The 17972-nt window shown below is 44.2% G+C and overlaps 1 protein-coding gene across 2 annotated transcripts in view; it reads right to left on the bottom strand.

Annotated features, from left to right (window-relative positions):
• LOC148048124 (cytochrome P450 2C20-like) overlaps positions 1–17972 on the bottom strand; it is a 42921-nt gene that overhangs the window by 1331 nt on the left and 23618 nt on the right. The window contains exons 3-7 of one of the 2 annotated variants that reach the window (XM_087709805.1): positions 13303–13452; positions 9149–9309; positions 8270–8446; positions 5892–6033; positions 3425–3612 (exon numbers count right to left, since the gene is read on the bottom strand). In XM_087709805.1, the coding sequence (XP_087565931.1) occupies positions 3425–3612; positions 5892–6033; positions 8270–8446; positions 9149–9309; positions 13303–13452 (818 nt within the window). The remainder of the gene's footprint in view (positions 1–3424; positions 3613–5891; positions 6034–8269; positions 8447–9148; positions 9310–13302; positions 13453–17972) is intronic. The other variant, XM_087709806.1, reaches the window with a different exon arrangement.

Here is a 17972-nt window from a genome sequence, read left to right as displayed (position 1 = left end):
GTAGAGCGCGTTACAGTAGTCAAGTCTTGAGGTGACGACTTCTGGGGGAGGAGTCTGTTGCCGACTGGAGCTCAACGGAGCTCCTCTCAGAGATCTGGTCTGTATATCTAAATAAGATCAAAGATATCACCCCTTTTTGGCAAGAAAGGGGCAGGGAGAAGCCCAGTGGCTAGGGTCTATTCATAGTTCACAGCCTTCTTCCTTTTTTTTGGCTGTGGACGGAGATTAGACCCAGCTTTAGCTGAGCCCTTATCTCCAGCCAGTTCTTCTCAGCTGCCTTTTTTGCAGCCCTAGACAGGAGACTCCCCCCTCAGGACAAAGCAAAGTTGTTTGAAGTTATGATTAATATGAGCGGGTCCCACCCCTGAGAGGTTTTACTTTTATTACTATCTTAAACACCAGCCTCGTTTGTCCTAGAGGCTTCTTTGTTTAAACACATTACAAAATGGCGATTTTTCTCCGTTGGTGACTGATAGGGCCGCCTTTACCTTCCTGGAGACTATTCCTCATTAACTACCCAAAATCTACAAACAAATTTTTTTTTTGGAAATTGAGGGGAGCGAGAGCACTGTTTATTTGTTTATCTCTTTACTCATGATGGCTCCCAGGTCAAAGCCGAAGCGTTTTTCTACGAATGTGCTTAAAGAATCTGTTACAAAATCGCTGCCCTTGTCTCCTACACCCTCTACTGGAGATTTCTTAACACAGGATTTTTTTTTTCAAATGCTTAATGACTTTAAACAGGAAATTAAAGAATTTGTATTGGAGTTATATGATAACTTAAAGACTAAGATTGCCCAAATGAAGGCGAATACGTTTGTAGCCGTGTCTGCTCTGACAGATTACACCGCTGAAATGGAGAATAAATTGGAAAGTTTGGAGGAGGCTAATTCTAATTTGACTACTAACATGCAAACATTACAACAAAAAATTAGAGATACTCAAGAACAGCTCGTTATGATAAATTTTAACAGGAAGGCATTTGCAATAAGAGTCAGAGGATTGCGTGAAAAGGAGCGAGAGAATTTGAAACAGACTTTTGTTGAGGCTTTCAGCCATGCGGTGGGAAGTCCGGGATTTAATTTTGATTGGCAGATTCGGAAAATTTATCGCCAGAATTCGTTGGTAGCAGAACAGCGACAGCTCCCGAGGGACATAATCATATATTTCTCCACAAAAGAATCCAGAAATGCGATCATACAAAAGTTTTACAACAATAGGTTGCGAGTTGATGGGCAGGATTTGATTGTCTTCAAAGAAATACCATCCCAGATGTTAAAAGCAAGAAGAGACTATACTTTTCTAACTGAAGAGCTTAGAAAACACCAGATTCAGTATAAATGGGAAGCACCAGCTGGCATCATGGTCACATTTGAGAATCAAAGATTTCGTCTCAATTCTGTTTCGGAAGCTCAAGATTTCTACTATAAGACTTTGAAGGCGGGACTTCCTGACTCACTCAGAAAAGAGGAAAAACAAGGCGGAGGGGAAGGCAAGCAGCAGACCACATGGCTGCAAGACGGAGGGTGTAGCTCTCCCCCTCCTGGAGAAGCAGAAGAGCGGAGATCGAGGATTTAGCTATGTCTTCAAAATATTTGTTTGGTTTAAGATACGGTAATCCTGTTTAGACCCAACAATTTGCAAGATATTCAGTCTCTAGACTACGATATTTTCCTGTTAGACATTTCAAAATATTTCTCAAAGTTGTGGATTGAATGGGGGTTTGCGATCTCTCTCCGGTTGAAAAAGCGGAATTGGATACTGGTGGTGTGATATTGGGACTGAAATACGTGGAGCGGATGTTGAACACATTTCACGGGACTTATATGTTTGAACTTTAACTTAAATTGTTCAGGACTTTAAAGTGAAGAGAGTGGAGATGGTAATTTTACTGAATTTTGGTTTGGGAGGAAGGGAGCCGGGTAACGCGGGGTAGGTGGAGGGGTAGCGAAAGCTTGATCAGATTACTTTGAGTTAAAAGGCAAACTGACTCTTGTGTAAATTATTATTCGAAAATAAGGTTAAGAAAGATTAGTTGGAGTGACTACAGGAAGTTGTGGTAAATATCAGAGAAGCAAGGGATGAGGGTAAAATTCATGCGGAATAATCTACGTTGTTTAAACTCTATTAGAAGGGAAAGCTTGGTGAGATTATCTCGAGACAGAATGTAAACTGATTCTTGGGTAAATTATTATTTGAATAGGTGGAATGATCCACGCTGTTTAAATCCTACTAGAAAGGAAAGTTTGGTGAGATCATTTTGAGCTAGATCGAAAACTGATGTCTGCATAAATTTGCATAAATTTTTATTTGAATATAAGGTTAAGGAAGATGAACTGGGGAGTCTACAGGAAGTTCGGGTAAATAACAAAGAAGCAAGAGACGAGAATAAAATATATATAGAATGATTTATACTGCTTAAACATTAATAAAGATGGGGGGCTGAGCTTAATACAAAGAGTTTTTTCTTTTTTCTTTTTTCTTTTTTTTTCTTTTCTTTTCCTTTTTATAATTTGTAATTTTTTTGTATCAATTTTTTTCTTATATTACTTTTATTTTTAATTCATAGGATCACAAGATACTTTAGAAGGGGTTTGACAGAGGACAATGCCAGGTGTGGGCCCTGGGAAGTCGGGGGGGACTAGGGAGGGGGACCTATGGGGGGTGGGTGGGTGGGTGGGTGGTAATATAGTTTCAATAAGAAGAAGAATGCACTTGTATACGGTTGTCTTTTCTTTTTTTTCTTTCTTTATATTTTTTCCCTTGGGTTTTTTTTTTCTTTCTCTTTTTATCATATTTTGTTTCCTATTTTCTATCTTTATAGTTCAATATTAATAAATAAGAGTTGAATAAAGGAATACACCAAGGGGAGAGGTAGAAGGAAAGAAGAGGGAGGAGCAAGGAGGGAGTGAGAGGGGAATGTAAGGAGGGTGTAAGAAGGAAGGTTTGAGGGGAAAGGGAAGTAGGAAAGGGGAGTGTTAGAGGGAGGAAAGGAAAGTTGGAGGGGGAAGATGGGGTGTATGGAGGTTGGAAGTGTCAGGTGGGGTTTTGTCTTATGCTGAATGATGATGAATCGTGTTTTCTTTTTTCTTTTTTCTTTTCTTTTATTTCTTTTCTTATAGCGAACATCCAGTATATAAGTGATTGTAAAATTGAATGTGAAAATGAATTAAAAATATATTAAAAAAAAAAAAAGTCTTGAGGTGACGAGGGCGTGAGTGACCATTTGAAGTGCCTCCCAGTCCAGGTAGGGCCGCAACTGGTGCACCAGGCGAACCTGGGCAAAAGCCCCTCTGGTCACAGCTGACAGATGATGTTGTAATGCCGCCAGAGCCTGACATCTAATTGCCTCTCTTCTCAAAGAGCTAAGTCATTCTTTCCTTTCTTCCCTAGAGAACCTTCTTAAATACTTGTATCACCATACCTTGGGAATAGTGTAACCATGGAACTTTGTGTCACAAGTTGTTGCCCGTGGGAAGGTTTCAAGGGTCCCTTTCTGATATCGCTGAACCTCATGAATAAAGGCATTTGTGAAAGGCATATTCAATCGGTCTTCCATGCTTGGAGTGCGATTTGTACCCACAACTTCATCAATCTCCTTTTGCACTTTAGCTGTGAGAAGAATAGATTGAGATGATATTGACAGATTTTGTCATATGAGTACATGCAGTCATTTTAATAGAAATACGTGTTCCAAAGCACATTGAGGGAAGACGGTTCTAGCCAGGACAATAGCTTCTCCTCAAAGTCATTTCTCAGTAGATACTATTTCAATTTTTCTAGTGCAAGATGAGATTCATATTATTTGAATCTCTCTGTTGTGGTCCTGTGGAGCTGGCAGCAGAGTTGGACAGTAAGGAGGTATGGGAGGAACATGGGTCAGTCTTGGAGTCTGGGGAAGGTTTGGATGAGGGCTCTTCATTGGAGGCAGAGAAGGGGGCCAGGACCATCTGCTAGTTACGAGCTGCCTCCAGAGCCTGACATCAGCGAGACAGAAGAACAGTGTGAGTTGTATAAGCGGTTGAAGCTCTGAGAAGTCCTGTTTGACTCTGTGACACGTTTGGAGTTACAAAACGAATTGGCAATTAGATTTCTGGCAGTGTTTCAAGGGAGATAAATGTGGGTGCTTATCAACTTATCCTGAAAGTCTGCGGCAACTCGAGTAGACATCTGTCAGACTCTTTAGACTGTTTTTGAATCATTATGGGCTATGAATGACTATAATTCACAGCCATTTAAATAAAAGAGGGATTTGGGGACTAAGATTGTGATTCGTGCTTTCTCAGGAAGCCTAGGTCAGAACACTCTGTGCCTTACTAGGTATCTTGAGAGGCAGTAATCATAAAGCATTTTTGTGTGGGTTTTCTGAAGTTCAGAGTCTTCACCGAAAAAGAGGATAAATAGTATTCAGGAGAAAAGATACAGTTCTTAAATTAATTTTCTAAACTGTTAATATATGTGTTTGTGTATATACACATTAATATTTACACCAGCAGCAAACAAACATTCATTCCTCCAAAAACCATGAGGCCCATTTTCAAAAAGCTAGTGGTTAAATCTATAACTAATCAAGCAATTTTGGGTGGTATCATGAATTAATATTAATTATATTCTGTAAAAATATTTATTATTTTTCATTTGTCATAATTATACATTCCTGTGGAAAAGAATGTTACCATTGTCTGAAACAGTGTATTTCAAAATGTTGGAGATGATGACCTTGAGTTAAAAGGAATGTTCATTTATATTATTGCAAAAACGATCCTCAAGAAAACCTATAGTAATTTCAGTCATGCATACTAAGATTTCAGGCAGCAAGTATTAAATTATTGCAATTGTTTGAGTGGTCTATGGTTGTATGGCAGAAGTGGAATTCATACGGTTCTCTCTGGTTCAGTGCGTATGCGCCAATGGGACACATGCACCCACATTTGTGAGGGAAGGTAAGTGAATCCAACTGCTGCTGTATGGGCAGAAAAATTTTGTTACAGCATTCAATCACTTGTCTTAAAGATGCTTTTTTCAGGAGGCAATTGGACTGTCTTGCTTTTTCTGTGAAAACATTTTTCTTCTCATCCAAGAAGCTTCTTCAGCTCTGACTGAATGGTGGGTAATAGAAGAATTTATTTTCCTTGCAGACAGCTAGGCATTTGCATCCTTTTAGAGAGTCATTGAGCTACTTGGAGGTTTGTCTGTGTCCTCAGGGTCACCTAAATCGTGCAAATGGTTCCTGTAGTTTGTATTTTTTTTTCTGGATGAATGGATTTTCAGAAAAAGTGCAGATTACAGGAACCATTTGCACTAGTCAGGTGAACCTGAGAACACACAGATAAATCTCCAAGTGGCCTCAAAGATTCTCTAAAAGAATGCAAATGACCAGCTGTCTGCAAGGAATATAAATCCTTCCATTCCCCACCATCCAGTCAGAGCTGAAGAAGCTTCTTGAATGAGTCTTGAAAGAAAAAACAAGAAAGTCCAGTTGCCTCCTGAAAAAGCACTTTTGGGACAACCATGACCCGGATGACTTAGAATCTCCATAGACATTCAATCACTCCTGCCTCTTTTTGATCTAATCAATACCAATTGACTAGAATTGTCTTCATAAAATCTCAAGGTTTGATGGGAAACCCATTTGTTTCAAGGTCATGTTAGCTAGATTGGGAAATCTTTGAAAAAATCTATGAGAAGACAGTGGAAAACACTGCCCATATATTCCTAGGAAAAATGCAGAAATCCAGCTGCAGTGAGTTTACTTTACTCAACTCCATCTTTACTTACTTTTTTCTTTAAAAATATGTTTTCTTTAAACACCATCATTTCTTTCTTAGCATTAATAGTGGCAACCCTAGGAGTACCAACACAATATTATATATTTGTGGGTATTTTTATACCTTGAAGATGTGGCAATTTAGCTATCGCTAGAAGGCTGCAAAGCAAAGCTTCGCTTGTGGTTATGGTCCCAGCCATAAAGATTCCAAACACAAGAAACACAAGATCTTCAAAAGTGTAGATACCCTCAGTTGAGTTCTGCTCCTAAAAAGAAAATGGAAAGAGAAACAGAAGTATTAAAAAATATATACTTGGAATTGAAAGGAGTCAAAGCTACAGGCTTGCTTCTACTCCACTGTTTGGAATATTTTTGAAGATACCACTGCGGACTTGGATGAACTCACAGATACTGTAACATTATATGTCAGTTACTGTGAAGACCTATGTATACCGACTAGGAACTTGCAAATATACAGTAACAATAAACCTTGGTTCACAGCTAAACGTAAGCAGCTATGTCATCATTCCAGAGAGGAAGCCTAAAGAAAAGGTGATAGAATGCTGTAAATCAGGCCAGAAACATATTAACAAGGAAGATCAGAGAAGCAAAAAGAAGCTACTTTGAAAAGCTAAGGAATCAGTTCTCAACAAATGAACCAGCAAACATGTGGAAAACGTAAAAATATTACCCGTTGCGGCAAACCTCCTTCCATGGCTGAAGAAAATCAACAACTGGCAGATGACCTGAACGTATTTTACTGCAGATTTGAAAGGAAACTACAGTCACCTATCTCCACAACCCCCATCTCAGACACACCAACAACACCTAAACCTCCTACAACTGACGCCATCCCATTGGGTTCACAAGCCCTGGTGATCACAGAAAAGGAAGTGCAAGGTCTATTTCACAGACAGAAGCCAGGAAAAGCACCAGGCCCAGACAAGATAACTCCCTCTTGCTTAAAAGTCTGTGCTGAACAATTGGCCCCCATCTTCACCCAAATCTTTAATAAATCACTAGAGATGTCCCTTGTTTCTTCTTGCTTCAAATGCTCCACTATCATTCCAGTGCCCAAGAAGCCTTCCATCAAGGAACTGAATGACTGCAGACCAGTTGCTCTAACATCTGTAGTTATGAAAACTTTTGAAAGGATAGTGATGTCCCACTTGAAAACCATCATGGATCATAAAAAAGCACAATAAAGAATGTTCTTTCTGCGCCAACTCAGGAAACTCAAATTGCCCAAGGAGCTGCTGATACAGTTCTACAGAGGAATAATTGTGTCTGTCATCTGCACCTCTATAACTTTTTGTGTGTAGGAGTTGAAACAATTTATGTTCAGGATGTGAGGGGTCTGTAAATAAAAACAATGCTATAGAACACTGCACACCAAGACATCTAGACACAAAAACAGTTTTTTTTCCTGAACACCATCACTCTGCTAAACAAATAACTCCCTCACCACTGTCAAACTGTTCACTAAGGCTGTATTACTATTAATCTTCTCATCATTCCTATCACTCATCTCCTCCCACTTATGACTGCATGACTGTAACTTTGTTTCTTGTATCCTTACGATTTATATTGTTTCCTGATTACTTATTTGTACCCTATGACTATCATTAAGTGTTTTACCTTATGATTCTTAATGAATGTATCTTGTCTTTTTATGTACACTGAGAACATATGCGTCAAAGACAAAGTCTTTGTGTGTCCAATCACACTTGGCCAATAAATAATTCTATTCTATTCTATTCTGTTCTGTTCTAAATAAAGTGATTCATTAGAATTTTCATAGTGTCTTTTTCAATTAAAGGAAATATAATTCATCCAGAGTGAATTTAGAATATAATAAGGAAAAATTCTTCAATTCTAAGGTATTCTTAGGATCACTATTTAATGCAGAGGAAGATACAGCTTACCTGTCTGGTCTACCCATCAAATATTTACCACAAGAATTCATAGTCTGTTTCTGACTAACTTTGTTGGAGCTGGCCTAAAGAATTCCTAAGGTGTATGCTTGGAAAAGAGAATTAAATTTGTTCCATATAAATTTACTTGTTACATCTAACAGATCAATCCTAATAGAAATTGTTTCTACAAGATGGCTCTAGAAAACTCTACTTACTTATCTTCATATCACCTATTGCGATTGTAGATCTCTAAAGAAATACCTTCTAAAATTTAAATCAGCATGGGAAGAAAATGTTTATGCATACTCATTTTTTGAAGGAAAATTCTGCTCTCTAAAAGTTAATAGAGTTCCTTTCTATTGTTTGACCTAACCTTCAGAATTGAATGGATACCTTTAGCAACAGTTATGCCTGGAATAGTAATATGTGCCAACAAATGGCAATGAAGGGATTGTCGAAAAGCAAATAAAAAAGTGGAGGGGAGAATAAATATTTCCACACTTCATCATATAGGATGAATTAGTTCCATCTTAGATGCATAATAGAGATATTTAAACAATTATTCAGATATGGCATCTATACCTACCTTCTCCACTCTAAGAAGGAAGCAATCAATATAGTCACGCAGATTTTGGGGATCCAATGTCTTTTTGTGCAAATCCACATTCTCACGGATATAATCACAGAACTTTTCAATGTTAGCAAAAATGCTTTGGTGTGGCCCAGGAAAGAATGTCACTGTTTTGGGAAATGTATTGTATACCTGTAATAGAGTTCACATGAAATACTATAGCTTATTAGAGTATTATGGTGGAGGATTAATGCCCCAAATATTCAGAGAGTAGCTTTTACTTTGATATTGCTAATTGTCAATTCTCAGATGGCCCCAAAACCAAGAAAAGAAGAACCACAAGGATTTCAGTATGCTATCTTTAATTCTATTCTCAGATAAATACAATGTCTTGGAAACTATAATGGGAATTAATATTTATAATAGATTAATTAAAGAGTAGAGTCTTTGAAAGGCTTTCCCCCAGATCTCTCCTCACCTGGGCTGAGTTCCTGGTAGGAGATACTTTGTCAAGGGATTCTCCCACTGCTCCCCTAGCCTCACCTATCTCTTCCACAAATGCTGAAAATGACCAAAATCCTCCAAGAGGCAAAGACAGAAACTGGCTGTGTGCATAAAGAACTGTCTAACAATTCCATGTTACATCTGTCCAGAATCTGACATGGCCCAAAGGAGTTATGGGAGAAAGAAATTGTTCCCTAGGAAATAAGCCCAACCAGAAGAGATTTTGCTGAGAATCAATTTATGCTTGGATGTCTACATTTGCCTTCCCCTGCTTATTAGCTCATCAGATCTAATGTTCACATTTCTAACTTGGATATTTATACTCACAAAAAAACCTGCTAATTAAAATAGGGATTCATGGCAAGAAGAGGATCAAGTAGATTAACATACCAGTCCTAAGATACTAATAGAGTATCTTAAATGAGTCTCCACAATCTTCTGGTTCTCTATGAAGGTTTTATCTTTGTAATCAAATCGATTGCCAAAAATAACAGCACATATCACATTACAAACAGCACTTGCAATAATTCTCCTTGGGTCGAATGGCTGCCCTGAAAAAATAAGAAAAGAAAGACCACAAATGTTTATGAGTGGGATCAATGAATGTGGATCTTCCCTTTCTCAAATCTCATCTCAAAACTGCAATAAAAAGTGTTTGAGGCCAGAGAAATTGGAATTTTAATTCTTTCCCTCTTTTCTAAGAATGGAATATAAACACAACATTAAAATCCTATAACCATTTTAATCAAGATACAACATATTGTTTCCATGTTCCACTTTGAAATTGACTAAATATATATTCAAAGATTGACCTTGTTACGGCTACAGTTTCTTCACAAACTTATTGCTGTCTCCTTCAGTCAAGAAGTGTTTTCTCACTCCTTCCTCTGACTTTTTCTGTTGTATTTCCTACCTTGTCCCTTCCCTTCTTCATATCTTCAAAGGTTTTGCCTCTAAGCTCTCCTGTCTCTCCCTCCCTTCCTCCTTCTAAACTCTTTCTTTTCCTCTTTTCTTTTTATGTTTCTTTAAATAATATCATTTATAAGTCATTCCATTATTTCTCCCTCCCCATTTCAGAGGTTTGTCCATTAAACATTATATTCAAAGGCGCCAAAGTCACTAAGGGAATACTATTTATGACTGCTTAATTCAGATCCACAGAGCCTTTCAGTTCTCCACCCTCATGCAAACTCCCCATAAACGCAAATCATTATCCATGGCTTCATTTCTCCCTGTAAATTATCTATCTATCTTGCCCTTTTGTTGGCTGCTGATTTTTCCTGCTGTTTTAATATGGCATTATGTTTAAGTGATTTTTTAAAGAAACATTTTGCTACTTTTTCCAGTTGTAACCAAACATTTCTTTTATCTCCATCCTTCTCTCCTGCTAACCTACCCAATTTCTTTTTAATTAATCCAATACACCTTTTTCCTATTTATTTTTTATCTCCTTCCAGAAGAGATGTAGCCACAAGAATGGCTTTCAAAGCTGATTCAACTCCCTGAATAAATTCTATTTGTGGCCCTTTAATTCATATCCATGTTGCCTTACGGATCTCTGTCCTTCATGGAGCCTATTCTTACGTCTGTGTTCCTTACCTTCCTTAGTTTCCCTGTCTCCTTTATCCATAAAGTTTTTTGCTGGTTTCTGAATTTGCTTGATGTGTGTTACTGCATCTAGCCTAACATTTCACTAGTTTTTGGCAAAGTTGCAATTTTATAAAGCCATAATTTCTCCATTAAGTGACTCCTTAATATTTCTGATCTCATAGCGCTGCAACCACAGTAAGTTTTCAGTATTTCTCAGCAAGCTTGTAATTTTACCAAGCCACTGACACTGGATAAAAAAGAGGGAGAAACAGCTCTATTACTTTTCCCTTTGTTTCTGAACAATACTGTGAAAATAAAAGGGAGGGGGACATTCACTGCCTATCTAAGTTTTTCTTTATTTTGTGCAATTAAGTGCAGAGGATTAGAGATTTAGTGTAGAATCCAGTTTTCTTGCAACTTCATATAATACAACAAATCAGGGCCCGACTCACTCGGCGGGTCACACGCTCGACCTCATATTCTTCTCAGAGCAGTGGAGTTGTGATCTTGGTTTGAGGGGTAGTGAGATCTTACCCCTGTCATGGTCGGACCACTACCTACTGAGGCTTGACTTTCGGAGACCAAACCCCCACTGTAGGGAGGAGGAACCGATTAGGTGGTTCCACCGCAGGCGCCTTATGGACCCTTCGGGCTTTCAGATGGAGCTTGGTGTTGTTCCTGATACCCTCGCCCGCAGTCCGGCGGAGACTCTGGTTGCTGCCTGGAATTCAGCAGTGGCAGAGGCTCTTAACTGGATTGCGCCTTTAAGGCCGATCCGAGCAGTGGATCCAGGAGGGCTCCTTGGTTTACTGAGGAACTCCGGGAGATGAAGCACTGAAAGAGACTCCTAGAGCAACGATGGAGATCCACTAAGTCTGAGTCAGACCGAGCACTTTTAACATCCAGCATCAGAGTCTACCTTCGGGCAATTAGGATGACAAAAAGAACACATATTGCCTCTCTGATAGCTTCCACTGAGTCGCGCCCAGCCGCCTTGTTCAGGATAACCCGTTCCCTCCTGAAAAGGAGGGATATGAGCGATCCTTTGCAAGGCAGAGCTGAGGAATACGTCCAATTTCTCGCGGATAAAGTTGCTCGGCTTTGGACGGACCTGGACTCCAATTGTGCAGAGCCAGTCGAGGCACCAGGGGAGAATCTGGATAGACATCACTGGATTGTTTTTCACATTGTTACCCCTGAGGAAGTGGACAAGGCCATCGGAGCTGTAAGTGCCTCCACATGTGTGCTGGACCCGTGCCCCTCCTGGCTGGTTGCTAACAGCAGGGAGGTGACACGGGGCTGGATCCAGGCGGTTGTTACCGCCTCCCTTCGGGAGGGGTTCTTTCCCCCCGCATTAAAGGCGGTGGTGGTGAAACCCCTTCTGAAGAAGCCATCTTTGGATCCAGCTGTTTTAAATAACTATCGTCCAGTCTCCAACCTCCCCTTTGTGGGGAAGGTTGTTGAGAAAGTGGGGGCCTTTCAGCTCCAGCGGTCCTTGGAGGAAACCGATTATCTAGATCCCTTTCAGTCGGGATTTAGGCCTGGCTACAGCACGGAAACCGCTTTGGTCGCGCTGACCGATGATCTCTGGAGAGCCATGGATGGGGGTCACGCCTCCGTCCTAGTGCTCCTTGACCTCTCAGCGGCCTTCAATACCATCGACCATGGTATCCTTCTGCGACGACTGCGGGAGGTGGGTGTGGGAGGCACTGTCCTACGGTGGTTCTCCTCTTACCTCTTGGACAGGTCGCAGTCGGTGTTGGTTGGAGGGCAGAGATCGCCCCCTAGGCCCCTGAATTATGGGGTGCCGCAGGGTTCGGTCCTGTCCCCCCTCCTGTCTAATATCTACATGAAGCCGCTGGGTGAGATCATTCGACGGCACGGGATAAAATACCATCAGTATGTGGATGATACACAGTTGTATCTGTCCGCCCCATGCCAACTCAGTGAAGCGGTTGACGTGATGTGCCAGTGCCTCGAGGCTGTTAGGGTCTGGATGGGGGTTAGCAAGCTTGCACTCAATCCGGATAAGACCGAGTGGCTGGTGTGTTTCTCTCCCACTAATTCGCCAAGTTTTCCATCTCTCAGGCTGGGGGGGTCAAACAGTACGCCCCTCAGACAGGGTTCGCAATTTGGGAGTCCTCCTGGACCCACAGCTGACTTTTGAACACCACTTGTCGGCTGTGACCAGGGGGGCATTTGCCAAGGTTCGCCTGGTGCACCAGTTGCGTCCCTACCTGAACCGGGAGGCCCTCACAACAGTCACTCGTGCCCTTGTGACCTCAAGACTGGACTACTGCAACGTGCTCTACATGGGGCAGCCCTTGAAGAGCATTCTGAGACTTCAGCTTGTCCAGAATGCAACCGCAAGAGCGATCGTGGGTGCACCTCGGTTCACCCACGTTACACCTCTCCCCTGCGAGATGCACTGGCTGCCTATTGGTCTTCGGATATGCTTCAAGGTGCTAGTCGTCACTTATAAAGCCCTTCATGGTATTGGACCTGGGTACTTGAGAGACCGCCTGCTGCCAATTACCTCCAAGAGACCGATCAGATCCCACAGATTAGGCCTCCTCCGAATTCCATCCGCCGGCCAATGCTGACTGGCGACCACCCGGAGGAGAGCCTTCTTTGTGGCTGCTCTGGCCCTCTGGAACGAGCTCCCCATGGAGATTCGAACCCACACCACCTTCCAGGCCTTCCGCAAACCCCTTAAAACCTGGCTGTTCCGACAGGCCTGGGGCTAATGAGCTTTTGTCCCCCCCTCGAATGGTATAGTTGTTGTGTGCTTTTAAATTGTGTATTGTTCTGTTAGTCATTTTTATTCCTTATTTGTACCCCCCTCCTTGACTTGGATTATGAGCCGCCCTGAGTCCCCTTTGGGGAAAAGGGTGGCATAGAAATATAATAAATTCAATTCTATTCAATTCCTTTCCAGATTCTTTTTTTAAAACCTTTTGTGGTAGCCATTTCCTCCACCAGACAAAGGGCTTCCTCCTGCACCCTCTCAGACATTCTTTTCTTCCCCATCCCAAAATCTCGCAAGGTGGACAGTGTGAACCGCCGTATCTCCCTCCATTTCTTCTCAATAGCGGTGGTCACACCTGAAACCAAGAACACAGGAAACAAATCACAATGTGGTATCAGTTCTCAAATTTTGCAAAAGGGGAAAAAGTTATACATTACAATTTTTCCCCACTCCACTTTTACAGTAAAAAAGCCTTCGTGCTTGAATTACTAAATAGATCAACTGCAGTTTTCATCTATTCATTCTTGAGTGCTCTCATATTAGGAGAAGAATGAATGAGGTTGTGGAAATCATGTCACACCTTACTATAAATGTGAAATGGATAGGGATCAGAGGTGGGTTCTTACCGGTTCATACCACTTCAGGCAAACCAGTAGTGGAAATGAGGCCTGGGTCGCTGAACCGATAGAGACTACAGGCTGGCCATGCCCCCAAACTGGTTTGGACACTTGCTCTGCCTCACCTTCGCCATGTGCATCCACAGAACTACCTCCTCCTGCCTACACGCAGGTAAGCATTCACAGTAGGCTACCTCCCCCTCCCCACCGGCCAATGTCTCCCAAAGCCATGGTGGGGATGGGGACAGGGCAGCCCAGAAAGCTTCACAGCCATGTGACTATGTGGCTCCCTTCCCATCAGGACAAAGCCACCGCCATTGCAGCTCCTGGAGAGCCACTCTCATATTGGCAATCTGGAGGGTAGGGGGAGCAGACCATTAACTCCTAGCTCAGGAGCCAACTGGTGGCAACGCAGGCAGGGCCATTGCAATGGTGGAGTCTGGCGTTCGGGTGTCTGTGGTGTCTCTGTCCACTGGCTCAAGCCAGCAGGCTCAGCTGCAGCTCAGATGAGCTGAGGAACTGTGGGGAGCATCCCATGTGTTGCACCTGCTCCCACAATTTGGCGACACCTCCGTGCTATTTACAGGGACCCAGCTTGCCAGGCTGCCCTCATCCCTGCTGCAGCTGTAATGGCCACCTAGACACACCCACCAAATCAGTAGTGAAAATTTTTGAAACCCACCACTGATAGGGACAGGTCTTTAGGCCAGTCATGGACAGATTTCTGTACTAAGATGCAATCTTAGTAGGCTGACACTGTTTGAAGTCACCGTGGCTCAGCTGGTCGAGAGATCTTACCGGAGCTTCTATCTGTGCTCCGTGACTGTTGAGACCAGCTGGGAGTGCTGCAGTTGCTAGAACGGTGTTTCAAAACGCCGCTGCCCGGCTGCTGGGAGGGGTCCTCTGACTGCTGCAATCATCGAGGCCACCCGGGAATGCCATGGCCGTTTGGGAACGTCGCAGCCCAGTCGGTTGAAGATGCCTGTGGATGCCGGGGCTGTTTGTGAATGACGCCGAGGCTGTTTGTGAATGACGCAGCTTGCGAGCACCGCGGCCCAGCTGCCCTAGGGGAGTTTTGACCCTGGGAGGGGCTCTGACTTTGCTGACTTGACCCTGGGAGGGGCCCTGACTTTGCTCTAGCTTTTGACCCTGGGAGGGGCCCTGACTTTGCTGGAGCTCCCATATGACTGCCGTGGCCATTGAGGCCGATTGAGAACATTATGGCCTGAGACTGCCCTGGCTCTGCTTTTAGACTCTTTTAGAGAATACTGCAGCTCAGCGGTTTTGGAGGGGCTTTGCTGCCTGCTGGCTAAGGGTTTCTGAGGAAGCCCCGATTCCACTGTGATTGCCGTTAAGCGCTGCGAATACCCAGAGAGGATGCTGTGGAGTTTTTTTGGGTCATCACTCAAGTAGCTAGGCGAATTGAACTAACCATCTTGTGAAATTTGTGGTGCCGCCTGTGGCGAGGGGCGGGTGGGGACTTCCCGACCGTCAAGGCCGAGGATACCTGCCGGAACTTGGAAGAGCAGGCTGAGACCGTCTTGGCTGCCGTGGAAGTGGCTGTCGGTAAATGTTTGGGGGGACCCGACCCCCCCAGGTTGTGTGACGCCTCCTTCTGCTGTTGTGCTGCTGTAGGGTCAGGCTAGGGACAGGGTAGGGCTAGATTAGAATAGAGTGGGGTTAGTTTAAGTTAGGTTAAGTTTAAGGTTAGGGTTAGGGTTAGGGTGGGGATGGGATTGCTAGCCTAATGGCCTACCGATGGGCTGCCTCCACCGGGAGTGTCATGGTACAGCTGGGAGTGGGGCTTCCCCCCCTTTATCGTGGGGTTTCCCTGGCTCCCGGGTGTTCTCTGCTTCTGACGAGGAGGGGCGTTGCTGGCTGCCGTTGCCTGTGGCTGGCCCTACAACTTTCACCATCATTCATTGCCTGTGGCCTACTTGCCTCTCAGACTTTCCTGGCTTCTCTCTGGACTACTGCTGGGTTACCATCATATGCCCCCGCTATTATTTCTTGGACTTCAGACACTTGTATGGGAGGCTTGGATACTACTCCCTCTTTGGCCTCTTCGGACTATATAACTGGCGATTGCGCAAATTTATAATTTTTTATATATTTGTAATTTTTACAATTTTATAATTTTTAAATGTATAGGGAGTGTGTGGTATGATTGTGATTGACTGAATGTTCCCACTTTTATCATGATATTGCTGTTTTTCTGTTTTTAATTTGTATTGTGAGGATTGATTGATTGTATGTATGGGTGTGTTTGGTGGGCCGGGAGTTTAGCTGGGTACCTCCTGCACTGAGTGCTTTGGCAGAAGTGTCAGGGGGACCCAGGCCTCGTTCCGGCCCTTGGATGTGTGTGTCGAAGGGCCTGCCGGTGAATTCGGCGGCTGGGGGAGAGGGTGGAGGGACCACAGATGCGGGAGTGGGCCGGAATATTGGGGTCATATTGGGGAGGGGCAGATATGGCAGGAACTTCAGGGCAAGCCATTACCGGGGAAGGAGGGTTCCCTATGTCAGAGGGATCCCTCCTTCCGGCCCTGTGAGTTCCACTCCAAGGCCAGATGGCATGAGTAGTCAGGACCCTGGTCTCAGGTTGCTGTTACTAAATGCCAGGTCTGTGGTTCACAAGGCTCCCCTTGTCCAGGACCTAATTGTAGATGAGGGGGCAGACCTGGCATGTATTACTGAAACCTGGCTGGGCCCAGAGGGAGGAGTCCCCCTCACCGAAATGTGCCCAGAGGGTTTTCAGGTGCTTCATCAACCGCAACCGCAGATTAAAGGGGCGGGGGAGTGGCCATTGTTATCCGACAGTCCTTAGGTCCTCGTAGGATCCCCTGCTCCGGAGCTTGTCGGGTGTGAGTCCTTGCTGGTGAAGATAGACCTTGTGGGTCAAGTGGGCTTGTTGTTAATGTACCTGCCTCCCAACAGCGTGACAACAGCCCTCCCCTTGCTCCTCGAGTCAGTAGCTGAGCTGGCAGTTGAGTTCCCCAGACTTATGATACTGGGGGACTTCAATCTGCCTTCGCTCGCTGAACATTCTGATGGAGCACAGGAGTTCATGGCTTCCATGACAGCCATGGGCTTGACCCAAGTAATCCAGGGTCAAACTCACTCAGCGGGGTACACACTCGACCTCGTATTCCTCTTGGAGCAGTGGAGTTGTGATCTTTGTCTGAGGGGTAGTGAGATCTTGCCCGTGTCATGATCGGACCACTTCCTACTGAGGCTCGATGTTCGGAGACCAATCCCCCGCTGTAGGGAGGAGGAACCGATTAGGTGGTTCCACCCCAGGCGTCTTATGGATCCCCAGGGTTTCCAAACGGTGCTTGGCGTTATGCCTGATACTCTCGCCCACAGCCCAGTGGAGACCTTAGTTGCTACTTGGAACTCGGTGGCGTCTGAGGCTCTCCACCGGATTGCGCCTTTACGGCCGATCTGCAGCAGTGGATCCAGGAGGGCCATTTGGTTTACGGAGGACCTCCGGGAGATGAAGCACCAAAAGAGACACCTAGAGCGCCGCTGGAGGTCCAGTAAATCTGAGTCAGACCGAGCACTATTAAAAGCTTGCATCGGAGCATACCTCTCGGCAATACGGACAACCAAGAACAACTATATTGCCGCTCTGTTAGCGTCCGCTGAGTCTTGCCCTGCCACCTTGTTTAGGGTGACCCGCTCCCTCCTAAATGCGAGGGTTGCGGATAACCCCTTACAAGGTAGAGCAGAGGAATATGTCCAGTTCCTCGCGGACAAAGTTGCTCGGCTTCGGATGGACCTGGACTCCAATTGCGCAGAGCCAGCCGGGGTACCGGGGGAAGGTCTTGAACGACATCTCTGGACTGACTTTCAACCTGTTGCTCCTGATGAAGTGGACAAGCCCATTGGAGCGGTGAGTGCTGCCACGTGTATACTGGACCCGTGCCCCTCCTGGCTGGTCGCAAACAGCAAGGAGGTGACGCGGAGCTGGATCCAGGCGATGGTGAATGCCTCTCTTCGGGAGGGCTTCTTCCCACCGGCATTGAAGATAGCGGTGGTGAGACCCCTCCCAAAGAAGCCATCGCTGGATCCAGCCATTTTGAATAACTACCGTCCAGTCTCCAACCTCCCCTATATTGGGAAGGTTGTTGAGAAAGTGATAGCCTCTCAACTCCGATGGTCTGTGGATGAAGCGGATTATCTGGACTCCTTTCAGTCTGGATTCAGGCCTGGCTACAGCATGGAAACCGCTTTCGTCGCACTGACCGATGATCTCTGG

Source organism: Thamnophis sirtalis, unplaced genomic scaffold (assembly GCF_051295495.1).
Source record: "Thamnophis sirtalis isolate CommonGarterSnake01/CBP01778 unplaced genomic scaffold, rThaSir2_p1.2 scaffold_3, whole genome shotgun sequence".
Taxonomy (NCBI): Eukaryota; Metazoa; Chordata; class Lepidosauria; order Squamata; family Natricidae; genus Thamnophis; species Thamnophis sirtalis.
This window is presented reverse-complemented; position numbering and strand designations above follow the sequence as displayed.